A 13,178-nucleotide genomic window follows, 5' to 3' on the forward strand; every position below is an offset into this window, starting at 1 on the left:
GTACTAAAAAATTGTGTTATAAATAAGAAGTAACCATGATACTCTGCATGAAATTAATTCTGAACCTTTTTAAAACTCTCTGAATCTGCTGGCCCTCACGGAAACCTGGATTCAGGATTCTGACACTGTCTCTCCTGCTGCCATTACCCATGGTGGCTTACAATTCTCCCATTCTCCGAGACCAACAAACAGACCTGGTGGTGGAGTTGGCATACTCCTGTCCCCACAATGCACTTTCCAGGTCATCCCCTCAGTTCCATCACTCTCATTCCCTTCTTTTGAGGTCCACACAATCAGGCTCTTTCGTCCCCTCTCCCTCAGAGTAGCGGTCATATACCGGCCCCCAGGCTCACCCACCCACTTCCTGGACCATTTCTCTGCCTGGCTGCCGCACTTCATGTCCTCAGAACTACCAACCCTTATCCTGGGAGACTTCAACATCCCCATTAACAGCCCCACTTCCACATCTGCATTCCAGCTTCTGTCACTAACCACTTCTCTCAGCCTCTCACAGCTCTCAACCTCTGAAACACACAAAGACGGTAACACCCTGGACCTGGTTTTTGCCCGGCTCTGCTCAATCTCCTACCTAGATAACTCACCGCTTCCCCTCTCTGACCACAACATTCTCTCCTTCACACTCACATATCCTCGCTCACCCCAGCACCCTCCTACATACCAATCAGTCAGAAATCTACAAGCCATTAACCCTCTTACACTTTCAGACTCCCTACGCTCATCATTGTCCCCATTCTCTTCCTTTTCCTGTCCTGATCTGGCTGTACATCACTTCAATGACACTCTTAGAAGCACCCTTGACCAAGTAGCTCCCCTCACCCTCAGAACCTCCAAACACAGAATAAAACAGCCCTGGCTCACATCGCAAACCTGATTTCTCCAGCGATGCGCTAGGTGTGCTGAACGCTTATGGAGGAAAACACGCACACCAGAAGACTTCATACACTTCAAATTTATGTTAAGGACCTATAACTTTGCCCTTCACTTCGCTAAACAGACCTACTTTACCACTCTGATCTCCTCACTATCCAACAACCCCAAGAAACTTTTTGACACCTTTCACTCCCTCCTCAGGCCAAAAGCACGAGCCCTTATCACAGATATTTGTGCTGGTGACCTGGCCTCACACTTTATAGAGAAAATAGACAATATCCGTCAGGAAATCCGCTCCCAACAACTAAGTTCAGTGACTCCCATCCCTCCCCTCATTGCCCCTGGCTCACTCTCCACATTCGATCCCATCACAGAAGAAGAAGTCTCCAAGCTCCTCTCCTCTTCTCGTCCGACTACATGCACTACCGACCCCATTCCCTCACATCTCCAGTCTCTCTCTCCAGTTGTCACAAGTCACCTAACTACAATCTTTAATCTCTCCCTCTCCTCTGGCATTTTCCCCTCCTCCTTCAAACACTCTATCATTACTCCATTACTAAAGAAACCCACCCTCGACCCATCCTGCACAAACAACTACAGACTGGTCTCCAATCTCCCCTTCATCTCTAAACTCTTGGAGCGCCTGATATTCTCCCGCCTTACCCGTTACCTCTCCACTCACTCCCTCCTAGACCCTTCACAGTCCGGTTTCCGCCCCCTACATTGGACAGAAACTGCACTCATCAACGTGACCAATGACCTTCTGACAGCAAAACGTAATGGTGACCACTCTCTGCTCATTCTTCTCGACCTTTCTGCAGCTTTTGACACTGTTGACCACCCTCTCCTTCTCTCTAGGCTCCAGTCACTAGGCATTAAGGACACTGCTCTCTCCTGGTTCTCCTCCTACCTTTCTGACCGCTCCTTCAGTGTTCTGTTCTCTGGCTCCACTTCATCTCCTCTTCCTCTCGCTGTCGGGGTACCTCAGGGCTCAGTCCTTGGCCCCCTTCTGTTCTCTCTCTACACGGCCCCAATTGGACAGACCATCAGCAGATTTGGCTTTCAGTACCATCTTTATGCCGACGACACACAACTATATACGTCATCCCCTGACCTTACCCCCGCTGTACTACAGAACGCCACTGACTGTCTGTCCGCAGTCTCCAACATCATGTCCGCTCTCTATCTGAAACTCAACCTCTCCAAAACTGAACTTCTTCTGCTCCCACCATCTACTAACCTCCCTAAATCTGACATTTCCCTCTCCGTGGGTGGCACCATAATAACACCCCGGCAGCAGGCGCGCTGTCTGGGTGTTATGTTTGACTCCGATCTCTCCTTCACCTCCCATATACAATCTCCTGCCCGCTCGTGCCGCTTACACCTAAAGAACATCTCTAGAATCCGCCCTTTTCTCACCATGGAGACAGCTAAAACCCTCACTGTCGGCCTGATCCACTCCCGCCTGGACTACTGTAACGCTCTATTAATTGGCCTCCCCCTCACTCGACTTTCCCCTCTCCAGTCCATCCTTAATGCAGCAGCCAGGGTCGTCCATCTGGCTAATCGTTACTCGGACGCATCCGCTCTTTGCCAGTCGTTACACTGGCTACCCATTCATTACAGGATACAATTCAAAGTACTTGGTCTCACCCACAAAGCTCTCCACAGTGCGGCACCCCCTTACATCTCCTCCCTCATTTCTGTCTATCAGCCTAACAGACCACTGCGCTCTGCAAATTACTTTCGATTAACCTCTGCACTAATCCGTACCTCCCACTCCCGACTCCAAGACTTCTCCCGTGCTGCGCCAATCCTCTGGAATGCTCTACCCCAAGATATTAGGACCATCCATAATTTGCATAGTTTTAGGCGCTCGCTCAAAACACATTTGTTCAGAGCGGCCTATCACGTTCACTAATCAAAGTCATTTTATGTTTGTGTGTGTGTGTAGCCCATTCACTATCCCCATCTATTCCCCAACCCCTGAAGATGGCTGGACCATGATTGTAAATACATCATTGTAAATACACACCTGTACTTTGCATCTCCCCCACCTCATTGTAGATTGTAAGCTCTCACGAGCAGGGTCGTCTTATTTTGCTTTAATTATTGTATTGTTAACGTTGTTACTTATGACTTTTGTGTTTGAAACTGTTAAACTGTAAAGCGCTGCGGAATATGTTGGCACTATATAAATAAAGATTATTATTATTATTATTATTAAATTGCAAAAAAAGTGCAATTACAAATTTTTTTTTTATTTTTATTTACTATGTTCACTATACAGTAAAACTGACCGGGCAATATGATTCTCCAGGTCAGTACGAGTACACATATACCAAACATGTATAGTTTTTTTTTTTTATTATTTCAGTGGTGAAAAAAAAATTGGAATTTTTAAAAAACACATTTTTCTTTTGTCGCCATTTTCCAAGACCCGTAATGTTTTCATTTTTTGGGATATGGGGCTGGGTTAGGGCTTATTTTTTGCCCCCTAAGATTTCACTGATACCATTTTGTGATAGATATGATGTTTTGATTGCCTTTTATTGCATTTTAATGCAACAGACAAAAAAAACGTAATTCTGGCGTTTTTACTTTTTTTCTGCTTACGCCGTTTACTGATCAGATTAATTAACTTTATATTTTAATAGATCGGATTTTTACAAACAAACTGATACCAAATATGTTAATTTTTTTAATCGTTTTATTTTTAATGTGACAAAAGGGGAGTGATTTGACATTTTGTGTCCTTTCAATTGTCTTCATATTTTGTTTAACTTTTTACTGTATTTAGTAGTCCCCTCAGGGGACTCGAAGCTGCGATAGTCTGATTGCTTGTGCTATATGTAGCAGTTATTCACGTCAATGGTCACAAAGAGGTTAATAATCTCATTGGTAGCATGCTGAAGTGTGTAAGTGCGGATAGTTCTGCACGTGACACTCATATTTGATACTGAATAAATGGAGGCGTTTTGAAAAATTTGTTTCCATTTTTTCCATCATTTGCATATTATTTACATATCTTTCGATTCTCTGATTTCCATAATTCCATGACTTTTCTTTCTTTGCATTGCTATTTCAATGTTAAGGAGTGCATTTATGATCGCATTTTTACCAAAACATTAGAAAGTTGCAACTAGAACAAAAATTTGTAAAAAGTTGTAATGTAACACTTCACAAATTGGTTTTCTATTACTACCTTACCTAAAATTTGCACTGGTGTCATTTGCTCCAAAGGCATTATTAAACTGCAACATTTGATAAATGAGGAGCGGTGGAGTTGAAGTGAGCTTTGTTGCAAATTCCGCCATTTTTGCTAAATGAGGGCAAATGTCACTTACCTTGTAATGCATGTTCAAATCTGTCTTGTGTTGCTATATAAAGAAAGAAAATGAGATCAATATAACTTAATGAAATGATAAAAACTTTCTTGAGCTCAGTCCAAAATTAAGTGACATTTGTACCACTGTGGAGCTTCTTACTACATAGTTGTCAGCACTCTGCGTGCCGCCCTTTGGTGTCATCATTCCGTGTTATAGTATGAGAATATTCACCCCTTGATGGGACACTTTTGATTGGGAATAGCTTTGTAGTACCGAAAAAAGGAGATAAGAGTATAGATTGCAGTGTTTATGGGGGCACTTGGACGCCAATTACCGGGACCCTAGCACTGCTAATAGAAGTTATTTTTGCTGGACAAATGTGGAAATAGTTAATATTTAACAGTGAGGTTTAAGTGCAAAATATTTTTATGACGACCTTCACAAAGAAATTCTCAAAGGTTTAAAATCTAAAGTTTAACCTTCATAAATATTGAGTAAATTTCCCAATTTTGAGTAGTTATCTTATAATGGAAACTTTGAGCATTAGCATGACTTTTTATTTTGCTCATGCACTTAGCTGCTTTAAATACCGCCTTGAAGAAAGTAAGACAGCTCCCCTGTCCCCTGAGATCCCAAAATGCTCTCACATGTTTTTAATAAGAAACAAGATAAATTTTAGCTTTAGCTTTGACTCAATTTTTTTCACACTTGCTCTCCATGACTTGCACAAAGATGTATTTGCCTTCAAGAAGCACTCCTCCTCCTCCCATCAAAGTTTGTATCCTCTTAATATATTGCAGTGATCAATTGTATTATACAGGACTGTGTACTTACAATTGCTCATTTTGCCTTTCTATCCAGTTAATTATTTTCTTTCTCTCTAGGTTTATGACATCACATGATTAAAATCTGAATAGCTGAATCTTTTTATGATCTATGTAGAAAAAAAGAGGTCTCTTTTCGCTGCTTGGGTGATGAGTCCCTGCCAAAGTCCCTGGAAGGGGGAAAAGTGAGCAGCTGGGACAGGAGTTGAAGAGGTGAATGATAAATGTAGGGAAAACAGACGTCCTGTTTCTACATAGAGCAGTGAAAAGAGAGTAATTAACAGGGTAGAAGGGCAAAATGAGCAATAGTATGTACACTGTGCTATATAATATGATGACTGCAGTATATTAAAGGGGTTGTCCACTGCTAGTACAACCCCTCCTTAAACTAAATGTTTAGCCCCAATGAAGTAATAAAGCCTGTACTCACCTCCCGTGCCAGTTCTGTGCCAGTGATTATGGGGCTGTGATGCGGTGGAATGACATGTGATGCCCGGTGCCCAATCAGTGCTGTCGTCACTGTCTACGCCTCCAGACAAACTGAACAAACTGGCTTCCTCTTCATATTCGGTTTGTAAGAAGACAGAGACAGTGATCGCAGCACTGATTAGGCATCGGGATCACATGTCACAACACCGCATCACAGCTTCGGGGAGAACGAGTGCCAACATTACTGGAACGGAGACAGCACAGGAAATGAGTATAGGCTTTCTTGTTTTATTGGGGCCGAACATTTAGTTTAAGAAGGCGTTGTCCTAGTAGTGGGCAACCCCTTTAAAAGGATAAAATCTTTTATGGGAAGAGTGATTCTTTAAATAAACTACATACTTATCTAAAATATCAATCCGGTTGAATAACAATTGACACAGACCACTACAGAATGGGTACATAATGGGTAGCAGTCATAAATTTTAAAGCCACTGTCCTAGTGACTGATTTACTGTTGGACCATTAAAGAGCAACTATTCAGTATACAGTACAGACCAAAAGTTTGGACACACCTTCTCATTTAAAGATTTTTCTGTATTTTCATGACGATTAAAATTGTAAATTCACACTGAAGGCATCAGAACTATGAATTAACACATGTGGAATTATATACTTAACAAAAGTGTGAAAACTGAAATTATGTCTTATATTCTAGGTTCTTCAAAGTAGCCACCTTTTGCTTTGAATGCTTTGCACACTCTTGGCATTCTCTTGATGAGCTTCAAGAGGTAGTCACCGGGAATGGTCTTCCAACAAACTTGAAGGAGTTCCCAGAGATGCTTAGCACTTGTTGACCCTTTTCCCTTCACTCTGCGGTCCAGCTCACCCCAAACCATCTCGATTGGGATCAGGTCAGGCGTAGCACCCCATCACTCTCCTTCTTGGCCAAATAGCCCTTACACAGCCTGGAGGTGTGTTTGAGGTCATTGTCCTGTTGAAAAATAAATGATGGTCCAACTAAACCCAAAGCGGATGGAATAGCATGCCGTTGCAAGATGCTGTGGTAGATTTGCTGGTTCAGTATGCCTTCAATTTTGAATAAATCCCCAACAGTGTCACTAGCAAAGCACCCCCCCACCATCACACCTCCTCCTCCATGCTTCATGGTGAAAACCATTCCCAGTGACTACCTCTTGAAGCTCATCAAGAGAATGCCAAGAGTGTGCAAAGCAGTCATCAAAGCAAAAGGTGGCTACTTTGAAGAACCTAGAATATAAGACTTATTTTCAGTTGTTTCACACTTTTTTGTTAAGTATATAATTCATAAATTAATTCATAGTTTTGATGCCTTCAGTGTGAATTTACAATTTGCATAGTCATGAAAATACAGAAAAATCTTTAAATGAGAAGGTGTGTCCAAACTTTTGGTCTGTACTGTATTTTAAAGATTGGTCTTTCTTTTATCATAATATAATATGTGGTTAGTTTTCAGTGTTCTCAATTTATTAAATGAAGCTAAAAATTAAATCCAGTCTTTTATTTCAGAAGCAATAAATCAAACAAAACTACAAACCACAAATGAAGAATAAGGTTCCGTACAAAGAAGTAAATGTGTGTTCCCGACTGTCAAATTTAGAAGATCGTATAACATTGTGGGTGTCATTTATCAAAGCGATAGTGATTAATGAGGTTGTTCTGGCTGCAGGTTTAGTCTATTGGAATGGGAGCTTCGGACAGAAGATCCACATTAAGTGATAATGGAGTTTGATGACTTGTAACTCCTCCTATCGCTCTTTATAAATGCTCAATAAAGAACTTAGCAGGGTCAATTATGGCGAAACTCAGATACTAAAGAATGTGTTGGAACTGTCTCTTGTCTTTGGTTACTCCCTATTCATGACAGATGATTGCAGGTAATATTAGTTTTCTTCATTACTGTTACTGACTATAATACACATCTTTTAATAACATTTCTTATTTTAAAGGTAATAAATACAATTTCAATTGCTGTTACCATAGAAAAAGTACAAGCTACATTTGAATTATTTTCTTTTAAAAGTTTTAATAACTTGCTCTAATGTCATCCCAGTTTGAGTATAATAAAACTATGGCTGATTCCGAAATCAAAAGCTCATATCATACCAGATGCTTCACACTATGTTATCCAAAGCAGCTATTGCTGGGTAACAAGTTACTCTAACACAGACATCTGTTTAGTGTAACCTGGCAGAATCTTTCTTTTCATCTCTACTGGGTGACATGAAATGCGTTGGGCGCTGAAGATACCATCTGCTCACAAAGGCCATTGTAGAATACAATAATTTGTTTTTAAGGCCCCTAAACTTCAAACTATCAAGTGGTAAATGACTAAAATGAGTTGACTGTTCCTATCCTAAGAGGCTGGCTATATCAATTGTTAAATATCTTTTTACATCATAGCTTTTAAGGTGTTGCATGATTTATAGGATTAGTATCAAAAGACTGTTTAAAAAAATGCAAGAAAATATGGAACTTCATTTAAGCTGAAAAGAGATGTAATAAAATCCCCTGACGACTGGTGAATTTTAGTATTGTTCCTGAGAGACAACATCCAGTTTTAACTAATTAGATCAATGATCGTTTGAAAATATTTCCTATAAAAAGGCAAATGGCAGACCTCTGTTTAACGAAAAGGTGATCTGTATAATTGGATTTATTTTACCTTAAGTAAGCCAATACTACAGTCATTCACCACTTCAGGTACCTTCACACATAACGATATTGTTAACGATATCGTTGCTATTTGTGACGTAGCAACGATATCGTTAATGAAATCGTTATGTGTGACAGCGACCAACGATCAGGCCCCTACTGGGAGATCGTTGGTCGCTGAATAAAGTCCAGAACTTTATTTCGTCGCTGGACTCCCTGGAGACATCGCTGGATCGGCGTGTGTGACACCGATCCAGCGATGTCTTCACTGGTAACCAGGGTAAACATCGGGTAACTAAGCGCAGGGCCGCGCTTAGTAACCCGATGTTTACCCTGGTTACCATGCTAAATGTAAAAAAAAAACAAACACTAGATACTTACCTAACGCTGTCTGTCCTCCAGCGCTGTGCTCTGCACTCCTCCTGTGCTGGCTGTGAGCCGGAAAGCAGAGCGGTGACGTCACCGCTCTGCTTTCCGGCTCCCAGCCAGTACAGGAGGAGAGCAGAGAAGCAGAGCGCAGCGCTGGAGGACAGACAGCGGTAGGTAAGTATCTAGTGTTTGTTTTTTTTTTACTTTTAGGATGGTAACCAGGGTAAACATCGGGTTACTAAGCGCGGCCCTGCGCTTAGTTACCCGATGTTTACCCTGGTTACCGGCATCGTTGGTCGCTGGAGAGCGGTCTGTGTGACAGCTCTCCAGCGACCAAACAGCGACGCTGCAGCGATCCGGATCGTTGTCGGTATCGCTGCAGCGTCGCTTAATGTGAAGGGGCCTTTAAGCTTGTGTTTTTTAAATGCTTAATGTGTCTCAGTATGTTGCTGGTGGCATCACTCACACAATTGATCCATTCTGGCTTATCACTTTTTTTCTGTGTAAGGGTACGGTCACACAGTGCCATTTTGATCGCTACGACGGTACGATTCGTGACGTTCCAGCGATATCCATACGATATCGCTGTGTCTGACACGCAGCAGCGATCAGGGACCCTGCTGAGAATCGTACGTCGTAGCAGATCGTTTGGAACATTCTTTCGTCGCTGGATCTCCCGCTGTCATCGCTGGATCGGTGTGTGTGACACAGATCCAGCGATGCATTCGCTTGTAACCAGGGTAAACATCAGGTTACTAAGCGCAGGGCCGCGCTTAGTAACCCGATGTTTATCCTGGTTACCATCGTAAATGTAAAAAAAACAAACACTATATACTTACATTCCGGTGTCCGTCAGGTCCCTTGCCGACTGCTTCCTGCACTGACTGACTGCCGGCCGTAAAGTGAAAGCACAGCACAGCGCGCTGTGCTGTGCTTTCACTTTATGGCCGGCCGGCAGTCAGTCAGTGCCGGAAGCGAAGCAGACGGCAAGGGACAGACACCGGAAGGTAAGTATGTACTGTTTGTTTGTTTTTTACGCTGGTAACCAGGGTAAACATCGGGTTACTAAGCGCGGCCCTGCGCTTAGTAACCCGATGTTTACCCTGGTTACCCAGGGACCTCGGCGTCGTTGGTCGCTGGAGAGCTGTCTGTGTGACAGCTCTCCAGCGACCACACAACGACTTACCAACGATCACGGCCAGGTCGTATCGCTGGTCGTGATCGTTGGTAAATCGTATAGTGTAACGGTACCCTAAGGCCACCTTATAGTAAAAGAGATGGATTATAAGTACCTTTGCATATTGGAAGTGGCCCGCTCCATTGAGATGGCTGACCTAAGATACATTTGATTGTGACTTCTCCCATTAATTCAAAACCTTCATAGCACATAAAAGTGAGTGACTCTCCAGGGAGATAAAGCCTTTTGTAGAGTATTTGATAGCCATTTTCAGGTAGTCCAGGGTTATCACAGGCAAGCGACTCTTCAGCTGTAAAGACATGGAAAGCATATTAATCTAGGGAGAAAATATAATTAATAATTAAGTGCTTGTGTTTATCTTGCTGAGACAGATACCTATCACTCCAGACTCCCCAATACACATCACACAGCTATTGGCAGACCGCTATCTCCCCAGACTCCCATATACACATAAGATATATACTGCCATACTGCCATCTCCCCAGACTTCCCTATAGACATAACAAAGCTATTGGCAGACTGCTATCTCTCCAGACTCCCCCATACACCTAACATAGCTATTGGCGAACCGCCATCTCTATAGCCTCCCCCATACACATAAAATGGCTATTGGCAGATTGCTATCTCTCTGGACTCCCCCGTACACATTACATAGCTATTAGGAGACCGCTATCTCTCTAGACTCCCCCATACACATTACATAGCTATTGGGAGACCGTTATCTCTCTAAACTCCCTCATACACATTACATAGCTATTGGGAGACCGCTATCTCTCTTGACTCCCCCATTCACATTACATAGCTATTGGGAGGCCGCTATCTCTCTAGACTCTCCCATACACATAACATAGCTATTGGGAGACTACTATCTCTCTAGACTCTCCCATACACATAACATAGCTATTGGGAGGCTGCTATCTCTCTATACTCCCCCATACATATTACATAGCTATTGGGAGACCGCTATCTCTCTATACTATCCCATACACATTACATAGCTATTGGGAGACCGCTATCTCTCTTGACTCCCCCATTCACATTACATAGCTATTGGGATACCGCTATCTCTATAGACTCTCCCATACACATAACATAGCTATTGGGAGGCTGCTATCTCTCTAGACTCCCCCATACACATTACATAGCTATTGGGAGACCGCTATCTCTCTAGACTCTCCCATACACATAACATAGCTATTGGGAGGCTGCTATCTCTCTAGACTCTCCCATATACATTACATAGCTATTGGGAGACCGCTATCTCTCTAGACTCTCCCATACACATTACATAGCTATTGGGAGACCGCTATCTCTCTAAACTCCCTCATACACATTACATAGCTATTGGGAGACCGCTATCTCTCTAAACTCCCTCATACACATTACATAGCTATTGGGAGACCGCTATCTCTCTAAACTCCCTCATACACATTACATAGCTATTGGGAGGCTGCTATCTCTCTAGACTCTCCCATACACATTGCATAGCTATTGGGAGACCGCTATCTCTCTAGACTCCCTCATACACATTACATAGCTATTGGGAGGCTGCTATCTCTCTAGACTCTCCCATACACATTACATAGCTATTGGGAGACCGCTATCTCTCTAGACTCCCCCATACACATAACAAAGCTATTGGGAGACCGCTATCTCTCTAGACTCTCCCATACACATAACATAGCTATTGGGAGACCGCTATCTCTCTAGACTCCCCCATACACATTACATAGCTATTGGGAGACCGCTATCTCTCTAGACTCCCCCATACACATTACATAGCTATTGGGAGACTGCTATCTCTCTAGACTCTCCCATACACATAAAATGGCTATTGGGAGACCGCTATCTCTCTAGACTCCCCCATACACATTACATAGGTATTGGGAGATCGCTATCTCTCTAGACTCTCCCATACAGGTAACATAGCTATTGGGAGACCGCTATCTCTCTAGACTCTCCCATACACATTACATAGCTATTGGGAGACTGCAATCTCTCCAAGCTAACCCATACACATGAACATGTGACTTAGCCGGGCGTTCAAGTGTTAACTGAGAGAGAGAAGAAAGACTATGTTTGACACCACTGACAACAGCTTATCTCCCCATCGGATTCAGCCTGCTTTCGTCTGTTCAGGTATTTGACATCACCATTGCCTCATTTACTGTAGCTTTTCTTGATTACATCTACATATTTATCTGAGCGTATCCTCTTTAGACGGCAGATGGAGAGATGCAGTTTTGAGTAGAATACTAACAATCATGAGATATGAGCACAATCCTTGCACATCTACCATCTCACAACTGATATATTAAGTGAGGCAGTAAATTACAAGGACAAAAAGAAAAGTCAAATTTCTTGGCATTTTGACACAGACACCATAAATAATTACATGGGTGTTTCCTTGTATTGATTCCTTGACTATCTCTTTGATGCAGCAAACATATTGTGACAGCTGCAATCAATGCATTCAATAGATCTGCTGATATGCCAGAGGAAGTGCTGGTGAGTCACCTCTAAACGAAGTAACCATGCATTTTTCTTTCGCATTACTTTGGGCTCCCAGGGACCGGGCAATTTAGCTTTCTTATTTGTCAACAGATAATATAGTTGTCTTTATATTTTAGAGCGTAAAGCCATTATCTGTTTAGGAATACTTTCAGTTGAATTAATGCTACTAACAGAACAGTTGATAACTCCTGATTCTTGCCATGTTACAATAGTATTATGCACTATACGGTAATAATCAGACTTTCTTTTCTAACTTCAAGGGGTTGTCTACTGCTGGAAAACTTTTTATTAATCCAATGTGCAGGATAAAATTTAAAAAATGTATACGGTACTTACTTTGCAACCCAACACTGTTCCTCCAATCACAGTGCTGTGTTCCTAGTGGTCACATGATATAAACAATGTCATGTGACTGCTGGAGCCAATTAACAACCACTGATCAACTGTAGCTGTTCATTGGCTGCAACAGTCATGTGACATTGATTATGTCATTTGACCTATAGGCACACAGCTCTGAACTCAGAGAAATGATGCCAGACTGAGATGTACAGCGAAGGAAATAATTATTTGATCATTTGCTGATTTTGTAAGCTTGCCTACAGACAAAGACATGAAGAGTCTATAATTTTAAGGATAGATTAATTTTAACATTGAGGGATAGAATATCAAAATAAAATCCAGAAAATCACATTCTATAAATTATATAAATTTAGTTGCATTTTGCAGTGAGAAATTAGTATTTGATCCCCTACCAACCATTAACCCCTTTACCCCCAAGGGTGGTTTGCATGTAAATGACCAGGCCAATTTTTACAATTCTGACCACTGTCCCTTTATGAGGTTATAACTCTGGAACCCTTCAATGGATCCCGGTGATTCTGACACTGTTTTCTCATGACATATTGTACTTCATGTTAGTGGTAAAATTTCTTT

At 42.1% G+C, this 13,178-nt stretch overlaps 1 protein-coding gene across 1 annotated transcript in view; it reads right to left on the reverse strand.

Annotated features, from left to right (window-relative positions):
• SEZ6L (seizure related 6 homolog like) overlaps nt 1–13,178 on the reverse strand; it is a 781,385-nt gene that overhangs the window by 56,204 nt on the left and 712,003 nt on the right. The window contains exons 14-15 of the mRNA XM_069759107.1: nt 9,826–10,020; nt 4,239–4,271 (exon numbers count right to left, since the gene is read on the reverse strand). Coding sequence (XP_069615208.1) covers nt 4,239–4,271; nt 9,826–10,020 — 228 coding nt within the window. The remainder of the gene's footprint in view (nt 1–4,238; nt 4,272–9,825; nt 10,021–13,178) is intronic.

This window comes from Ranitomeya imitator, chromosome 1, assembly GCF_032444005.1.
Source record: "Ranitomeya imitator isolate aRanImi1 chromosome 1, aRanImi1.pri, whole genome shotgun sequence".
Taxonomy (NCBI): Eukaryota; Metazoa; Chordata; class Amphibia; order Anura; family Dendrobatidae; genus Ranitomeya; species Ranitomeya imitator.